The sequence below is a fragment of the Populus trichocarpa genome, chromosome 18 (genome assembly GCF_000002775.5).
Source record: "Populus trichocarpa isolate Nisqually-1 chromosome 18, P.trichocarpa_v4.1, whole genome shotgun sequence".
NCBI classification, from domain to species: Eukaryota; Viridiplantae; Streptophyta; class Magnoliopsida; order Malpighiales; family Salicaceae; genus Populus; species Populus trichocarpa.
The window spans coordinates 5566681-5587231 of NC_037302.2; the positions used below are offsets into that span (position 1 = coordinate 5566681).

Consider the following 20551-nt stretch of genomic DNA (forward strand, 5'->3'; position numbering starts at 1 on the left):
CAATATAGTAGCACTAGCGGCAATAATATAAAAGTCAGCTAGAGCAATATCACAACAACACCACCACATCAACCACAACAACAAAAATAGCAGTAACAAACATCCTAAATTTCATTATCCAAGTGGTCTCATACTCACCTTAAGCATCTTGATTAGTAAATCAATCAACACTTTGATTTGTTGAATTTTATGTCTTGTAATGCACTTGTTATTCAACATTGTCATTAATAGTAACTTTATGCTAGAAATTAAGAGAAAAAAAACTCATCTTGCTTCACTCATTATATTTTTTTTCCCCATCACCCAACTTTGTCATCCATATTTAACAATTAGACCTTTTTATTAATTGTGAAACTTGCCTATGCTTATGAAAAGTTGTAACTTTTTGTTTGATTAACTATTTATACTTAAAAGGTATAACATTGCATACTTACAATTTTCCTCGTGTATTACAGTCTTAAGCAATCTCCTCTAAGAAAATGAGGATCTACTTTATTTTTATATGGGGTTTTATTTGCAAGATTTGTTGGAGTCTTAATTATATCTTTAAGCTAGTAATGCATGCATTTGCATAATAGTTGTATAATGTCCAACCGTGAGTTTACATCTACCATGGACCCGACCCTAAGTGACGCACTTAGAACCATTTAAGAGCAACTACAACTTATGCAAGCCAAGATGACCAACATTTATAAGAGTTAGTCAATATAGATTTCCCAAACAAGATAACCAAATGATAGTGAAAATTCCAACAATAAATATTGTATGCATATTCACCATAGACACCATCAATATAACCACAATTAAAGTCACTCGAACCATGATAACCTTAATGAGTGAGTTATAGAGTGCATCAAAGTAGAGGCCCCTAATTTTGACGTTCGTCTTGACCCTTAGACTTTTACTAGGTGGATTTGTGACAAAACACTTTTTTAATTGATACACTTTGTTTGAAAATAAAAATATTAGATTTTCTAAAATAAAGTTTAGTGGTGTTGCTCAACTTTACTATAAGAGTATTAAGGACTATATGGAGAAAATGGGTGAACCTCTTGTCGCTAATTAGGTTGAGATAAAACAAAAATTACAGGAAAATTACCTACCTCGATCTTATAGAGGTAATCTTTTATACCAATAAAATAATTTTAGGTAAGAGAACAAGTATGTTAGTGAATATGTAGCACAATTTAATGAGTACAAGATGAGATTTGTTGCTAGAGAGAATGAGGTCGCGACTTTGAGTAAGTTTTGTTGGGTCTTCAATGATAATCTTAGAAAAAAGGTTGTGCTCCAAGGTGTTCTACTATTAACCAAAGTTATACCTTAGTGCAAGATTATAAGACAGTTACAAAGATCTTATGGATGACCATCAAGACCCCCATAACACCCTTAAAAGGTTTTAGTTTAGGAACAATGGTTTCTTATTAGGTACTCCACCCTTTATAACCAACCCTGGTGATGCCTCGCCTTATAAGAAAGACAAGGGCAAGAAAGTGCTCGTTGAAGTGTCTAAAATGAGTTCAGGGTTCAATATTTAAGATGTGAAGGTTTTTGGTCAAGTTGTAGCCAATTATACCAATACAACCCTGGTCATCTAGGAGCAAGAGGATATTAGAGAAAGACTTTGGTGATCAAGTGTATAAACTCGATATTGAGGATTTTCATGATCTAAACAAGTATGAGTATGGTCTTAATTTACCAGGTCATGTCCAATCCATATTCATTCTAGTTAAGTAACACATCATAGAGTTTGGTATAGCTAGGATGGGTGTGGTCAAATGTACCCTGACACAACCCAATAGAATCGAAGATCGGAAGGCTATTATTTTTCACACCTACATTAAGTGTGAGGATAAGAGATGTAAGATCATCATTGGTAGTAGGAATTGTACCAATGATGTTTCTTCTAATATTGTAGCTTGCGTAGAACTCAAGTTTATTCCTCACCACATGTCATAAAATGTTTCATGGGTTGATAACACCTTCATATCAATTAAAAAGAGATGTTTGTTTCTTATCAAATTCTTAGACCACAATGAAATCTTGAATCTTTTTTCCAATATGGTTCATTTCATTTCTTGTACCAAGAATAAAGATACCTATAGAGTTCCTAAATTCTATTTTAATGAGATCATCAAGTTGTATGGCCTTTCCAAAACCAGTTTTATAAAGAGATGTTCAATTATAAGTTACTTTTTCCCTTTGAAATATGGTTGGTACCAAGTTGAAATTCTTTAAAGTTTATCACCCCTATACAAATAGCCAAACTAAGATAATCAATCAAAACTTAGGCAACCCTTAGAGATGTATGGCGAGTGACCATAATAAAAACTAGGATTTGGTTCTCCTTATGATCTAGTTTCCATACAATGTCAACAGGTTTATAGGCATTAATCCATTTAAAGTTGTTCATGGTTACAAACTTAGAAAACTTATAAATCTTCATGTGTCTCTTTGAGCTACGGTATCCAAGTCAGCTAAGTCTTTTGCACATTAAGCTTTACATGTTGAGATAATAAAATGAATTAAAACAAATAGTGGGCAATACAAATAGTGGGCAATACAAACTTCAAGCTTACTTGCATAAATATTACAATGCATTTAATATTGGAAATTATGTCATGATATGAATTAGACCTAACAGTATTCTCTTGGAACCAATAAAAAATTGCATAGTGTTGGACCATTCAAAGTGTTACAGAGGGTGGAATCAAATGTTTATGTCAAACCTACTACATAACTTTGATATTAGCTCTATTTTTAACATAAAAGATTTGGTTATATATAAAAGACAATAACTAATCCTAGATGATCTTTTTGAGACCCCTGTCCCATTATCATTTTCATCAACATTAAAGGGATATATTTTGGATAAAGAAGTTTTTACTAAGAATGGTGAAATTCAGTGATATAATTCATTGTTAGGGCTGCATGATTTGAACTGTACTTTAATTATTAAAGATACATTACAAAAAATTTATTCTGATCCTACTAGTATTATCCGAGCTGCTAGAAGCTACATTTGACAAGGTCAAGTTTTTTCAATCCCGAAGGAGATGGTGTAAACACTAGACTCAAGCGATAAATCACGTTTGCATAGTTGGAGATGACATAGAATAGGCCAACTCATCACTCTTTGATTAACTACATCCAAGTTTATTTTATTGGACTTTTATTTCATTTATCATTGAGCTTGGACCCCGTTTGTTTCATGGAAAACAGTTTCATAAAAACCACTTTTTAATTTTTTTCATGTTTATTTATCATTAGAAAAGTTGGTCAATTTTTTTCTCAATTTCATTCTCCTTCAACTTTTTCAAGTCAGTTTTTGTCTATATTTTTTAATAAACTTGAAAAAAAAAACATTAATAAATTATTTTTCAATTTATTTTCCATGACATAGTCAAATATTGAAAAGTGCTTTCCAACTTATTTTTTATGATAGGGTTAAACATTGAAAAATAATCCACTTTTCATGGAAACTACATTTTAGAAGAAAAAAAAACTATTTTCCAACAAACAAACAACCTTAATTTGATCATAATTTAGATTTCATCTTATTTTAATGGTCTTGACCCAATTGTTGTTGTAAGTGTTTTGGATAGGATTTGCTATTTAGATATATTTTTTTCTAGTGGACATACAACTTTGATGATTGATTAAAGAAATTGCAGACATACCTTCTCTTCTCTTTTCTCTACTTCTTCTCTACTTCTTCTCTTTTTCAATTCACTATTGTCCTACATCAGAGTAAGAATATCCCTTGGAAGTTGCATGATTGGAGTGTTGTCCTTGTACGACCGCGATGGCTTCCTGCATAAAAAGATGGTAAGAGCAACTGAATGGATCTCTACCATTTATCTGTGGAAACCAAGACTAAATAAGCTTGAAGCAACTCTGGTTAGGCATATAACAAAAGGAAGAGAAGGGCCGTGGTCATTTCAAATAGACAACCTTGGAGAAATGGTGTACAGCTGAAGCCACACATTGAGACGGGCATTGATGGTGAAGAAATGCTAGTAACACTTGAGTAACTAATTTGAGTTTCAGTTAAGCTTTGTGTGTCTGGGTGTACATGAGCAAGGACAAATATTGTAGCAAACCACATCTTCATAAAGCCTAAGCTTGTTTGAAAAGTCCTCTATCATCTTAAACCTGTACGTTTATCCATGCATCAATGAAGACTAATATAGACTTGAATTCTGAGGGGCATTTTTCCATTTAGAACTTCCAGTTCGGATTTTCTTGCACAGTAACAAATGCTGAGATGAGAAACAAACATCATGACGACATCCCTTAACAGTAATTTATTCTACTATCAGTTACTTGATCTGGCTTTAAAAGACAGCCAGTCATTTCCTAAATCTGTTAATTAGTTATGCAAAAAAGCACACAGGAATGGATATAGGTTTACCTTGGTCATGTAAACTGGAGGGTGAATTCGTTGGGCTGTGAAAGATGGCACCCTAGCCTTGCATTCCAGGTACGAATATAACTGCAGAGAAAATTCTAGCCAGACCACTAATCGTTGCAGGATTCCAAGCAAATGGTCATCCATTCTAAAATTACTAATTGGGATCATTTCTTGGTGCAACGGTAAAAGCATTGACCTGCTGGGTTTCAGCACAATTTTATATCTCTATAAACAGATAAAATCTGCAAACAAAGAATTCTAATGAAAGAACAAAAGCGAAGATGGGGCAAGGAAAATTCTTACCATGAGCTGCTCTTATAGATTACATTCAACAGGAACCTGTTTATGAATCAAAAGCCAAATATATCAAAGAGATGACAAAAAATTTATTGTAATTGGACCTTTTCTTTGCGAGTCTTCTCAGGGACTACCCCTCAAAGAAGTTACTGCATCTAATAAAGTCAGTTTTATCATAACTTTGACTGTAACGATATCTGTAAGAATCAGAAACAAAGGACAGGAAAAGAAAAGATAAATGTGAGAGTCTGCAAGATATAAATCACTGAACAAAAAACTGATTTTATTAGAAATGTAAAATGTATGTACAGGAGGCATTGTTCTCTGATTTGTAAAAGCTACAGCCAGAATACAGTGTTTTGCTAACATGTAAATGCTAGGACAAACTAACTTGTACCTTGAACAAAAGTTCTTTACAGTTGAAGTTACCAACTTAATACAGGAACAAAATCGAAAGCATCCCAAAGGTTCACTTGAAAATCTTGTGAAGTATACAAAAGAATCTATATAAACTAATTGTGGACCAGTGGCTGAATGACCATCCATATAACTGGTCATCTTTAGACAACAGTGATTATGTTTTTGTTTGTCAATAGTATAATGAACAAGACTATACAGAGAAAGACTTCAAACCATCATATTTAGATCTGCAAGGTCATCCATTGGAATTTCAAGGCCCATGAAGTCAATGTCACCATGCTCTTGTAATCCATCATCATCAATGTTCAGCCATGAACCCAGATCCTGTCCTTGGTTGTCATCTATTCCTGGAAGCTGCAGGTTGGACAGATCAATAGCATCATCCAACGCATCCAAAACAAACCCATCATTTTCCTTTGCTTTGCTATTAGTATTGTTTTCACTTGACTTTGCCTCAGAAGGCAAAGTTGTTTTTGGTTGCTCTGATATCTTGCCAGCAAGGCCATTCACAGAAACAGATAGTTGAGTTGTTTTCTGCTTGGGCTTCGTTTTCGTTTTTCGTTCCCCCTTTGCATTAGAAAATGTTGGTCGACCAATTTTATTAGTTCCATTTCTAGATAAAATCTCTCTGATGTGCCCCTTTCCTTCCCTGTCTCTCTCACTCCTCTTCCCTTTTGTAATGCTCAATAGAGAACCTCCTATTACAGATGGAGCACTTGATGGACTACCAACAGTACAACCAACATCATCAAGCAACAACTCCCTCTTCTTCACCCTGTTTGACCACGTATCTTCCTTACCAGTAATTTGTTCAGATAAACGATTAAAAGGTGGAAGCAGATCGGAAGGATTTGAAATGTAGCTATCCTCATTCCCCAGAGGTAACGCTTGAGGACTTGGCTGTGAACCCATGGAAGCTGCAGAAAAGACAACATTAACAATCCAAATTTGTGCCATGTAACTGGAAAACACGAATACAAGAGGTAAAACAACACATTACAGACCATGAGAACCCAGAAAAATGAGATTTAAAAGTTAAAACACGCATCCAGACATGTATGAATTCCAAAAGCAAATTCTGAAGCAAAAATATTACCTGAAACTCTAGCTTCCAAAGAGCGGGTTGAGGTATTGCCATACAACTTTGCAGATTCATCATTGGTAGGAGTATCTACTGATTGTGCACCACTTAGGTGGGCAGTCCCAGACAGGAACATATCCCTAAATAAGGGCTCACTGAAGCAGCTGTTTCCTGTAACTTCAAATTTATGACATTGTTCTAATGTCCGTTTAACAAATGCTAAGGCAGCTTGCTTGGCCATTTTGTTACTGGAACCCTTCCCACCACCAGCGTTAGGACCCCAACAAGTCTATCAATTAATGCTGTGTTAGCTAACCTGTTAAGGAAGTTTTAAAATAAAAACAACCTAGGAAGTTTTTAAATAATAACAACCTACCGACCACCACATGATAAAAAGAAAATGAAACAAGCACCAAAAATGAAAAAAACCAGTTAAATGGAACAGTGGGTTTGCTGTTACCTAAGGAACTACACAAAACCCATTAAGAAAAGCCTACAAAGTAACCAAGTAGATGGATTCCAGGATGAAAATTGCATGCACACACAAGGATGCAACTCACCCCTCAGTGAAGCACATAAGAGAAGGGGGGGTGAGGGGAGCTGAAGTAGCTAACTAGCAAACCAGAAATGTATTTGTTTTCAACCAAGGATTTTATAATTAAAATCATGTCCTGGAAACTACATACTTCAGTTGTTTTCTTCTGACCAAGTACCCTGATGACACCAGTAGTGACATTCACACCTTTAGACTTCAAAACAATGCTGACATGCTGCATTTCTCCTAATTCTATCCTCCTGCTTGGATCAAGAGAAAATATGGCAGAAGGCCATTTATTAAATTCTTTGATCACACCCATATTGTCTCTCTATTAAACAACCTTCCACTGGATTTTCATCAAATCTTCCTGGAACAGGCATGCCAAATTGAGACAATTTGAACAGGAATTTCTCTAATTCTATCCTCCTACTTGGATCACGAGACAATTTAGCAGAAAGAATTCATTTGATGCTTCGAGAATTCCCATACTGTCTCTCTACTAAACAACCATTCACTGGATTTCATCATTTTTTTCTGGTAAGGGCATGCTATATGAGTTGAGTCGGGTAACTAGACACTAACAGTAAGATTACACTTATTTACACAGTGACAGTGTGAGGATGAACAAGTGTGAAACCACACCGATTATGATTATGATATAAACAAAAAAAAAAAGTTGCTGAAGAAGTAGCATGCTTAGATTATGCTGGTTGCATATATGATTCTAGGAACTTTTTGACGATTCACAAGGATTTTGCCTTGGGCAAAACAAGGTTTCAAGACAACTACTTAATAAACCTTCTGTACCAATTTGTTTTCTTTTCTTAGGCAGCCTTTGCAGGTTTTTCAACTAACATGCAGTGTTCTCCCTCTTGCCCGGGTTGCCTTTTCAGATTCAGTCTAATGGATTATTGTTTCTTCACAAATATATATATATATATATATATATATATATATATATATATATATATATATATTCTTAACCATCCAGTTTGGTGGGTGATGAAAATTGAAAAAGCATCCATGTCCATGAAATTCAATTCTTCCCCACATTACATGGATGCAGATGGTGATCAAAGGGATCAACCCATGTTTTTATGGGAAATAAAGACCTTTGGCTTAAAACAGAGAGCCAATGTCATGCACAAAGGGGAAAAAAGGTAAATTTTCAGCCAAGGACCAAGACCACAGATCTATGGACATTGTTATTTATAAGTAGAAATCACTCATTGTACTCTTTACTAATAACTTTATAAGCTAATCAACTAAATCATTACACTTTGGGTGTGAAGGTTGCTACAGGTCCTACAAGTGGGACAATTAATTGCAACAAATTTCCAAAGAAGGTACCCAAAAATCATATATAAATAATGCAATATAAGACAAACAAGATCACCAGAAAATACTTGTATGCCTCTCGTTTCCTTTATCTATTACTTCTACGAATCTATAATAACTCATTCTAACCCACTTAAGCCATAGCTTATTTTGCAGTGCAGCCCTGCAAAACGTTCCATTCATAGTTTTAAAAGGTCAGTTCAGATATATTTGGCATCATTGCCCTTTCTTTGCTTGCAGTCTCATTATACTGATATATCCATAACAAAAACTTGAAAATACACGTTAAAGCATGAAGTATAGGAAAGAAAAATAAACAGTAAGAAAATTACCATGTGCTTTTCATAAGCCATTGCAACGAGTTTGTCATGAGCACGTTGTTCAAATTCCCTATACAATCATGCAGTATTATGAGTACATAGTGAGAGTTTAAGTGAAAAGACAAGCAAATGGATCTGTCTCAAGAATGAATTCTTTACTTTTCTTGGAGTTCTTTAATTTCTGAGGCATGTTTCAACAGTTTGTCTAACAAACCTTTCTTCTTCGAAACCTATCATAATAACAGACAAAACCATGAGATGACCTTGTTAAAAGAATGAACTCATCGCAGAATGGAAAGCTCAACAGTAAATATCAATGCAAACAAAAGATTCATATTTCAACTTCCTACTTGAAATGAAGAGTAAACAAATTTAACAGTACAGAACATTGAACAACAGTCATCCAAAATCAGAAAGGAAGGAAACAGTGGAAATAAAAGAGAAACATAATCTTGCTTCATTTAATATTAGAGATGTACCCAAGGATATATACAGCGAGTGTGAGTGAGTGAGTGAGTGAGTGAGAGAGAGAGGATAATTGATTGAATTCATTTGCTATGAAGGGTTTTTACAGTATAATCAGAAGTACCTGCCCATGGTGATTCTCCTCTAATTTGCTGATATACCCACAGATTCCTTCATCATCCATCTGCATGTCAGGCTGAATTAAGAGGATTATGTAATAAATGGTATACATTAACATATCTTAGCGCTGTTGCAATAACATTACATAAGACATTCAAAGGCAGCCGCAGGAGCCATACTGCCAAAACCTGCCATGCTCCTGCCTCCCCACAACTGAGAGAAGGGGAACTTCTAAAGGGGGACAGAAGGAAGAAGGGGAAAAGGAAAGAAGCTCCAAGAAAGCAACACTTCAGATTAATCCTGACTTAATAATCAAACATTTGAAGCCAATTGCTGCTAAAATTAGAACCAACACATTACCCAGCCTCATGGTCCAAATACAGATCAAATGCAGGAAAAAAATGATGAAACAGTGAAGGATAACCTAAATGTGGAAGCAAACTTACCAATGGTTCTGGAAAAATTCCCAGACTATGAACCTCCAGACTAAGTTTTTCTTCTATCTTCATATTATCATATTGAAATTTGGAACAGACCATCTCAGGTACCAATGCATGATCTGAAAGCACACCATTTACAGTATGTCTGAAGTTTGAATCGATACTCATGTTAGGGATGCCTGATATATCAATATCTGTCTCAACATGGTCAGGCTTCCCAGTCACCTTGTAACCATTAAATGCAGCATGTCCAGAAAAATGAAAATTATCTAGGTGAATCACACAATTTGATCCCAATTCCTCATCCAGCTCGAAACCAACTCCATGCGCATCAAATTCCAGGTCTCCATTTCCATGGGTACAATCTTCCTCTGAAATTATGGCTGCCAAAAGTATCTGAGAAAGGGGAATTTCTCTCTCTTCATGCACTAACTGATCTGGAAGAAGTCCTGAAGTCCTAGTTTCAGCAGCATGCCCAACTTCCCTCTCATGATCAAATAACCCATACCCATTAGGGACAGTACTGCAGTTGTTTGGATCAGAATGGACTTGTGTTGCTGATAGTGCAGCATATACAATACTTCCCTGGAAAATGAATCATAGGGTTAAGGAAATTAATATAAGTCACAGTTTTGACAAGATTTTATTTGACAAAAACGATGCCATCACAGGTAGAAAATAATATAGGAAATTTTTTCACCATAATATTTCTTAATCAGTAATAACAGCTTTTAGAATTAGAGATTTTGAAAGGTATGAGATGAGTGCTTGTGACATTGTATATAGAGCACCTCCATAGAGATATTACAGATAAGTGGAACCTTAAATTTAAGTTATTGGCTAGTAGGATCCCCGGCCAGCACTGCAACTTTTTGTTAATTAAAACAATATGTAAAGAAAAAATCAACTACATTGACAAGCTTTTGCATAAAGATAAAAATATATAGCTTTGGATGTGCAACAACAATAACATGTCAGAAATGTCATACATTCAGTGAATATAAAAGAAAAGGAATACTTGTTTTTCATGAATGAAATATACTATAATTCATAATGTAGAAAAGGATTTCAAATACATGTGTTTGTGTTGTGTGGAAAAATACATTAGATTCTAGCAAATTTCACACTGATTGAAAGCATCAATACACTACCTACACAACATTGATTCCATACTCAAAATCAAGAAACCCAAAATCTGAGTTCATTGCCATATTTAATATATACCAGTCTTCCAAATCATTGGCTAGGAGATACAGGCAAATCTATTTACTGCTAATCTTAACCAAGATGGAGACCTTCACAAAAGAAAATAGAAGTGTACTAAGTAGAGATTTACTCCTAGTCTCAATCAAGACAAAGGAGACTTTCATGAAAGAATATAGAAGTGTACCAAAGAGAGATTCAAGTGTCAAGACTCCATACATGGTCTACTGTAGGTGGGAGGTATTTGTGAATGGTTGATAGTTCAAATTCAAAGGTATACGCCATTTGTCATTGGGTTGAAACAGGAGCTTATATCAATATGCATAATTTTATTATGGGGGTTGTCATCTCCCTTAATGAAAAACTCTTCTTTTTCTACCTACATGCTGTTGGCGACAAACTTATTGAATGAATGTTGCTGATAGCAAGAATATAATTCCACATAACAGGGCAACCTTAAAATGATAACAAAATAGAAAGAGAAGCAATAAAAGTACTCAATCTTAGCAACAATAGTTTGAACTTTTTTGCAACATGACCAGAGTGTGTTGACTGTCATAAGAAGTTCAACATATAGCCATGCGTAATACTGCTAAATTATTTAGCACACAAACAACAAAATTTTAATAAATATAGAAGTCTATTAAGAATGTCATTAATTAAGGGCTTGTAAATTCCCTACAACAATTTTGGGTATACAAGGAAGAGACTGTACTTAAAGGTCAGCCTTCCCTCTCTCTCACACACACATCCTTAAATTCAATGCAGGTCAAACAGGACTCATCCTTAGCTGTGTGCTTAAGCTTTCGCATTAATTAATCCATATTGACCATAGTTGCATATATAAAATGCTGGTAAAAGGAGGTAGAGCAATTGTAATACATCCTACATAAACTAAAACTAAAAACAAAGGGCTTTACCTGTTGTCTCAAGTGAGCAATGTCTACATTAGATATAAAACCAAAGAATGGCTCCATTTGCCTCCAAAATGAACTGGAAAACATTTGGTCTGCAGTGACAATCAAATCAATTAACCAACAACAACAGAATTCAAGCAATTAAACAGAATACAAATTTTCAGTGACAAGTACCAGGATTAATAACAGCACTTGCAGCAGCTAACAGCTCTTCATGCCCATCATCTGAACCAACTAAAAAATTAAGACCAAAAGTAAATAGACAGAAAAGAAAAGACGGAAAGAAAACATTTAGGGAATCAGAAATTCTCAGAGACTTCAAAGTAAACTACCAAGAAAATCTTCTGTTGCATTGACTGTTGTATGCTTTTGGCGTGTATAAGCCTTACGATCAGAGAGTTTTCTTGTTGGGGGACGGCCTGTCTTGCTGCATAAAAATATTTCATGAAAATATGAGTTTCCAATCTGAGTGCAGCAATGCTAGACAAAATAAAGACATTTGAAGGATAACTAGAAAAGTTGATGGAGAATGTTTGACCTTTCATTTTTATCTAAACCAAGTCTGGCACTTCTAAGCTGCTTTGCTGTTCCAACATTGCCAAGCTTCTCAACTGCTGTTGGCATAAGATACCTTGTTGAAGTAAAACCCCTCCCAATCCTCCCTTGCCTGCGAATGCCATCTCCAAGATCTTCACCTGAAACTGGCTTGTTCTTTCTTGATGGAAGGCCCAAAGGTGATATCTTTTGTACATTCTGTCCAGCTTTCTCATCCATCTCATCAGACTTTCTGCTCTTATCTTTAGATTTAACCTCTGTAGCCCCTGATTCTTCACTTTCTGATAACATGGCTGACAATAAGGTGTCACCTTTTAATTTCAAGCGCCTGGCCAATCCCGCCCCAATTTCATTACCTGAAACATCAGATACACTATCCAAAGTGGGACTCTCATCATTGTTAACAATGGGAACCAATTTTTTTCTTCTTGCAGTTCGAGAGATCTTCTGTGGCCTGTGACTGGCCCAGTGGGCAACAGGCGGAGATGAAGACTGAGCAGATACAGTGCGTTTGCAGTTGTTAGCTCCAACAGCAGGGGGCTTGTTTGTACAATGAGAGAGCTCCCAATCATTGGGAGCAGTTGCTCTATGGAAAACTGGGGAAAACTTCGATGTAATGGCCGAACCCGATCGGGGAGCCCGAATAGACAGATTCATTTTTGCACCGGAAATGGGACTAACAGAATTAAAATCATCCCTAACACTTTCCCTGAGCGTTGTAGAGGAACAAAGAAAAGTGAATCCATGCACATTCTGATCAAACATATTAACAGTGCAAAAGAAGGGCTTGATAAAGCAAAAGAAAGTGCCCTGTAAATATTCAAGGAAAAAACAATTCAAAGAACAAGAAATCTTCTATTTTTCCGAAGAGAAAACTCCAGAATGATATTGAAAGAAACAAAGCTAAATAAAAGTCCATAATACTAATATGCAATAGAATATGAATAACAACAAATGTATGTGAATGAATGTGTTAAGGATGCAATGCATACTTATTAACAGCTCTGACATTCACCCTTTCCTTGTCTGAACCAAGAGGGTGTTCTCTCCTTTCAATTTGAAGAGAACCGTTGTCCAGGTCAGTCCTAGGGGTTATTGATCGCACACTCAAGCCTGTCGATTGTGAGATACCATCTGTTTTTCCAACTCCAACGGCACTATTAGAAACTCCAGGCCTATAGTGAAATACAAGTTAATCTTGCTTCACAAACTGAAGATTACCGAACGTCAAGCGATTACCAAAATATATAACCAAACATATCTTCCTCTAAAGTTCAATTAAGCAGATTAAAGAAAACAAAAAGAAATCTAAGAATAATTTACCATAACTGCAGTTACTTTTAATTATTGTTTCAATGAAAGCCAGGACCATCACGTGAAGCCAAAACCTTGGAAAAAATCCTTTCACTGTTCCCAAAACTAGTGATGGGTTTCAATCTAATCAAAGAGTTGCAGGAACTTCACAGATCTTTACAGCTAATCAAGCACTGCATATGCTAACCAGATTATCGCTGTAGCAATACTTAAAGACAACAACTGAAACAAAAGGCGAATTGTATTATTGCGAAAATATCTTGACAAAATATGCAATTTTATCTCCTTCATAAATAGGCATTCAAGACAGTATCTGTGTGTCTTAGGCAGCAGGTGTAACCATATGTGCTTTGACTTCTATTGCTGTTAACTGAGTTGTTTTTCTTCCACTATTTCCTTGAAACTAGCCCAAATAAGAAAAATACAGCACAGGAAAAAATCACATATAGAAAAGATAATCACTGAATTCAAAAGAGATAGCTACATTTTTATCATATAGGTGTGCCATTTTTCTCCCCAGTGTTTTCGCTTTTTTATTAATACAACTTTGGTACGTACAGAAATTGATAGCTTTCCGAATTTCATCTCAAATTAACAAGCATTTGCTTATGATGAATTTCCAGCAAAAATATAAATGAAGTTGGCTCCCCCAAAAATTCTAGACTATAGACTCACAACCATAAATGGAAAGAGGATGATAACGAAAAGGAAAGAAACAAGAGCAGCGTAAAATAAATATGGTATTAAAATATCATGTCACAAACAATAGCAAACTGCATGATTGTTGTTACCAATCCTCCTATTGGAGCAAAATAGCCATAAGGCTTGAAAACAATAATCATGCAATAACAGAGGGTAGAATCAGGAACTCTTAACACTCATGGCAAAATGATAACTTCGCAAAATGGAAAAACATAGTGGTGTACATTCACAAGCACTATTGTAGTAATCACATGCAGGTATAGAATTATAGATCAATTTCAGAACGCATACCTGAACACATGGGAATCAATGTTCAATCTTGAACGAGCATCAGTAACAGGTATTTGCGGCGCTCCCTGTTTTGGTTCCCGATAGCCATCTGTGGGTTTAGTTGACAACACACTAGAAGAAAGATCTGGCTTTATCCCAGAACGTTTCTTCTTCATTTTTTTCTTTTCCCAACCATCAACACCAATTGATAAAGTTTGATCACCTTGAACTGCACCATTATTTGCAAACCTTAGCACTTCCCTATCTTTGTCAACAGTAACAGATGACCTGACCAGAGAATTACCCTGCATATTCATCTTTATCAATCAGAGCTTGTAAGTACTCTTTCACTTAAAGAAACTAAGACACGAATGTCCATGACATTTGGAAAACCTGGCAAGCACCACTAACACTATGATTAGGCACTGGAAACCAAGGTGCCACAAAAAATAAGTCTTATAATTAATAGAGCTGTAAATAATAGCTGGTAACTGAACCGCCTGGTACCATCCCTTCCTCCTTCGAAGGGGATGAAGAAGGGGTTCAAATCCAGTGAGATTCTGAATGAAAAGGAATAAAAAGAAAAAAGAAAAAAAAAGGTAAATTAGCTAAAGACAGGAATCTTCCATGTAATATTAAGGGAGATATCAATTTAGGGTCAAATATACTACTACTGGCTCACAAATGCAACCCAGAAAAGGAAATAATGCCTAAACAATAGCCAAAATCACAAGTCATGTGGACTTTACAGATTAATTAAAAAAATCATAATTGGTAATAAAAGAAAATAATAAACCATCATATATGAGTAGTGCAAGAACAAGTAGTAGGAAAATATAAGTCACATACCCGCACATCCACCAAAGAAGTTCGTGTGCGCTTGTTTGAAACAGCATTTTTGGTCTGTTCTTCTGGCTTTTGCTGTTCAAGTTCAAAACCACTGGTGGCTGAATGATTTTGAATTCCCATTTTACACAGACCTGGAGCAAGGACTGACCGATCAATTGATACTGAAGCATTAGGTCGATCATTAGAATAACCTTCTGATCTAGACCTCTTCTTTGATGGTATGGATGGGAAAAACTTGTTGAATGCAGACAAGGCTTCATTAAAAATCTTCACACGTTCCCTATTATTTAATAAGACTCAATTAAACTAGTAAAAAGTATTGTGTAAGATACAAAATATTCACAGAACTACCTGCCCTTGACTGAGCTTTCACGCAGACCAGTCTTGACTCGCTTGATTTGCTCAGGTGAGGGAGACGATACCACCTTGCCTTTCAAAGAACCAGTAGAGTCATCTGCTGAAATTCCAAGAGCAGCATTCACATGTCGTTTAAAGTCCCCTTGACGACTAGATTTGTGATCTGAGGCCACCACCTTTGGATCAAAACGCAAGCAATGTAAGAAGTTCACCACATCTCCCTGTACTACAACAGCACTGCTTCGGGTCATGTTCGGGAGAGAAGATAGGATTGGATTCCCCATGCTCTCACGAAAGCTACTCGATCTGTCCATCTGAGCAGCTAAGTGGGATCCACGCTGACAACTAGTGTATATTTGCCTATCTGGGCTATCAGAAGACAGATCAAACTTACTAGACGTTGCCATTGCATCAGATTCCTCACAAACTCTGTGTTATAAAACCCAATAAATACAATAATGCATGACAAAGTAGGAGTATTGTAGCACATAAAGGCAAATTGGAGAGTTCAAACGATAGTAAAGGATGATGCACCTGCAAAGGACACAAATCAAAGGATAAAAACTGAAATTCAAGTTCATCTATAAAATACTTTCAATGACAACTTGTACTAAAATTCCCAACATTACCAGAAATAGTTTAAAATTGCAGAAAATTAGGTGAACAAGACCAAGCTGAGATAATCAGGAGCATTGCACCATGCTGAGACTCATAATTCCACTACATTACAAGTTCCTCAATTTAGTAGATTTTTAATTTCTCCAAGGTTTACAGGCATATAGATGCCAGTATTATGAGATTGTTACTTCTTAAAGATCAAATCTTTAAAAGTTAAAGCCATACATAAAAACCTTATTAACCGAAGTGCAAATGATGAATGGTGTTATATAAGTGATTTACTTGCCATATACATGATTTATAAAATCATTGCATTAAATGTTATTAGTGCTTTTTAGTATAATTTTCAGTTTGTATAGTCTAACTCTTTTTTTTTATTGCATAAAAATAATGATACAATTAGAAATTGGGATAATGGTAATTTGTCCGTATATAAGAGGGTGAGGTGAGTCTACAATTGATCCCTACATCCCTGATTATGTCAAACTTTTTCATCCAAACTGACAGATTTTGGACATGAGACTCGTGTATGAAATCTAAATAAAATGTTAATGACAAAATTACCACGGCTCATATGACATGTATGAGCTCTTAACAGGACCACTAAAAGAAAATATTTCATTTTGATTAATTAAACTAAAAGAAATGGGAACAAAAACAGGGTTGCCTTCATCCTGAAAGTTGCAGCCTCTTACTGACAAATTATACTTTTTTTCTCCACCAGTTCACCATTAAGACACCATCAATACAAAGTGTAAATTCCTCGAATTAAAAAAGGCATTTCCTTTAAAATTGAGGATAAAAAAAAATCGGAAGTAGCTATGACTTTATGAGAACGAAAGTAGAAGGGACATGAGAGACAGGTTTGTGTGGAGCAATAAACCAAAACTGTCCTTCCTATTGTATTTTGGATTCTGACTTGATAGGAAGAGCAATATTCAGTATAGAACTACAATAATTGCATCAAAGTAGAAGATGATTACTTCTAAATTACTTGACATATTAATAAGAAAACAAAAAAAAAACTCTCAAACTCCTGGCATTAAATCAACAACACAGAAACGCAAACACTAATGTATTTGCGGAGATAGTGAAAATGAATTGTAACCATAAAGCATACCTCCAAATTCTTAATGCTGGATGCAGCGGAAGTATAATTGAACTACTTGTGCTTTACAATAAGATATCATAATCTGCACAATTTTTAGGTCATGCCCAGTGAAAACTATGTTCACCTCATCAGATCTCCTCCTTGTCTTATATGATCACTAAACTCAACGGGATGAATTGAATTTTAATATAAATCCAGTTTAGCCGGATCTATTGACTGCCACCGATGAGGAAGAATCACGACAGAATATTATTCATCTGTCTCTCAACTCTGAGGCTGTCCCTGTTGCTTTCCTCACTCTTCAGCAAACGCTGCTGCTCGCTATATATTTATTTATATATATGATACACTACGTAGCTAATTGGTGGGCATTTGCAAGGCTATGAATTATTATTATTATTTTATTATTATTATTATTATGACAGGCATGCACCTGAGAATCGACACCCATCTGCTTATACTGATGATGGTTGGATGGATGGACTGCTCTCAAGTGGTAATACTCAGAGAGTAACAAAGATAGTAGATTTTGGGAAATTCCTTGTGTTTGATCAGGATATTTTGGATAATTGGGGAAATCAGAGTGGAAGTAGTAGGATTTTAGGGTTAGGGTTAGGAAATTTGAATCCGGGAAGGTTGATTTTCTTAATTTCCTCTCTTTCTTTTCTTTCACAAATTATTTTAGTTCCATTTATCAAAATTTTAATTATTTTCTGTCATGTGAGAAGCACATGATTGTATTAGCTATGTGTGGGAAAGAGAAATCCCTTTTTTTCTTTTTTGCTATTTATTAAAAAGTTATTTAGAAACTAAATTATAGTTATTAAATTGGGTTACCGGTGAAGAAGCTGGGTCTCAGGTCATATAATAAGTTAATCCAATATTTAAAAAAATATTTGAGATTTTAATATCTCACATAAAAAAAGTTAAAAAAAATAATTTATGTAAATATAAGATATATATATAAATAGAAAAGTTAATAAATAATCTATGTGAATATAGGTTATATATATTTAATTATTTCACATCAAAAAGTTAAGAAACATTTCATATGTATATAAGCATGTATAGTTTATCTTACATCCAAAAGTTAAAACATATTTAATGCTAGTGTAAGCTTTGTATATAGTTATTTCACATTCAAAAGTTAAGTAGCAATCCATATTGGTTTTGACTTTAAAAAAAATATGAGGCTAAGTATTCATAAATTAATTTTATATTTTTGGGGTTTATTAAAAAATATAGGAAAAAAACAAATTCAAGTCTCGCTTGGGTTATGTTAGGTCATTAGGTTTCGGGTTGACCAAGCGGGTCACCTAAGTTTCACCTAGCCAATTGCAAGACTGGGTTTTGCCTATTTAAAACTCAGCCAAGACCCCAGGTTGTTTGGGTCCCGAGTCAACCTGTTGAGTTGAGTCGAGTTTCATAACAATGAATTAAACTACGTATCATGGATAGAAAAAATCTCACTAACTAAAAGGAATTTTTTAATACTTAGAAAATGTTTAGGTATTGAATGACTGGTTATTTACTTTAGCTAAAACTAGCCTTGGTGGTCGTGCTTCACTACGGGGTCAAATTATTTTTTTATACAAAAAATAATGTTTAGATGTTGAAACGGAGTTAAAAAATGATAAAAAAAAATACATTATTTATGGACAATATACCCTTATAATTCTGCTATATAGAAGCATCAACACTATTTTGCATATGCTTATTAATATAAAAAAACATTCATAAAAACACTCTCTTGCATAAAAACTCTTGTGGTTCTTTATTTTTGTTTTCCTCGATAATCTTTTTTTAAAAAAAAAATGGCCATTTTTTCCTCTGTTTTTAGCCAACTCATCATTTTCTTTTAACTCGACCACATTTATCTTGTAAGTTAACCTCACTGGCATATTTTAAAAAGTCATATTCCTGATTGAATGATATGAACCTCAAGGATATATTGATCTAGAAACCCACAAGCAAGATTGACACAATCCTGGAAAGTTAAAAGTCAGATTTGATAGAAGAGTATGACACAACAATTACCTTGAACTAAGGCACAATATTATTAGAATATGAACCCTCACTCAACGATTAGCGAATCGTGAATAAGAAGTATAAGGAAGATGCCACGAATACAATTATTTTTCAATAAATCAAATTCAATTCTTTCAAGAATTAAGAACGTGAGAATAACTCACAACACACAATTAAAGCCGCGCCAAAATATCTATAATCATCAAATTGAAATAAGTTCTTATAACAGAGTATTTATACTCCCTAAATAACTCTAATGGACCAAAAGGTTGTGGGCTAATTTGGACCCACTTATAATTAGACCTAAAATAAATGAAATAAACCCAAAACCTAGTAGAAATAATAAAAATAATAAGTCTGATTTGTAAAGCCAAAGTTTTCGCACATATAGGAAAAAAATAACCCTAAGATAGTCTAATTCCCTAACTTAAAAAGGTGTATAGCCAAATTTAATGTCCTAGTCTTTCTAAGATCAAATTATCAAACCTTAGAAATTTCAAATAAGCTAGGAGAATCATCTCTGAATATTGACACCATTGACTTGCCTTATAGAACTAGGAATCTTTGTAATACATGAAAAAAATACTAAAGTCAAATATATTTCTTTGTTGTTGCCTCTAGTTTCCGTTTGTAGATTGGAGAATCTTGATTAATCTTTGCCATACAAGGAAAGCCTTTGATGTCACTCATAATGAATCCTTGTAAAAGATGGAAACTCCTAAATTAGCTTCCCAAAATATCCTTATACGAGTAGGATTAATTGCCACCATATTTATTTCCTTGTTGCACATGGAAAAAATTATCCAAACAAGGCTTCCATCATGTCGCCTACCCTAAGCTCATCTTGTGGAAGAATTAGGCATTTCTTGCACTTGGATTAGGTTTGTTATAGGTTGCCCTATATGTGTTGTAACCTTTTAAAATTAGTCTTGGCCCAAATATGTTGAACAAGCCTATTTAATACCTTATTTAACTTCTTGACCATTGACCTAATTGGCACCTCTAATGAATTCTTTGTATTTGTGGGTTGGTTCGTATCACTAGAATTTCTTCACTCCCATGTATATGAACATGCACATAAACTCTTTGACCATAGATTAAACTTTCATACCGAGGTCCAGAATGTTCTCTCTCATATCCATATGAAAGCAATAAAGACATTAAAGATCAATACTTCTCATCCATATTACTGAC

General features: G+C 34.8%; 1 protein-coding gene across 7 annotated transcripts; it reads right to left on the reverse strand.

Moving 5' to 3' along the window:
- Nucleotides 1-4973: 4973 nt before the first annotated feature.
- Nucleotides 4974-18001, reverse strand: LOC18107601 (uncharacterized). Of its 7 annotated transcripts, none has more exons than XM_024590112.2 (15): nucleotides 17339-18001; nucleotides 15595-16134; nucleotides 15244-15523; nucleotides 14416-14699; nucleotides 13101-13283; nucleotides 12092-12817; nucleotides 11886-11980; nucleotides 11728-11778; nucleotides 11557-11645; nucleotides 9440-10018; nucleotides 8998-9069; nucleotides 8568-8638; nucleotides 8421-8478; nucleotides 6228-6501; nucleotides 4974-6048 (listed from the first exon to the last, which is right to left on the reverse strand). In XM_024590112.2, exons 2-15 carry the CDS (start codon nucleotides 16005-16007, stop codon nucleotides 5339-5341), a joined length of 3885 nt encoding a protein of 1294 aa, XP_024445880.1. In that variant the 5' UTR covers nucleotides 16008-16134; nucleotides 17339-18001; the 3' UTR covers nucleotides 4974-5338. The 7 variants fall into 7 exon arrangements, with proteins under 7 accessions (XP_024445880.1, XP_052304933.1, XP_052304932.1 ...); XM_052448973.1 differs by having other exon boundaries at nucleotides 11728-11787; nucleotides 15595-15964; nucleotides 17339-18000; XM_052448972.1 differs by having other exon boundaries at nucleotides 8998-9057; nucleotides 17339-18000.
- Between the last annotated feature and the right edge of the window lie 2550 nt (nucleotides 18002-20551).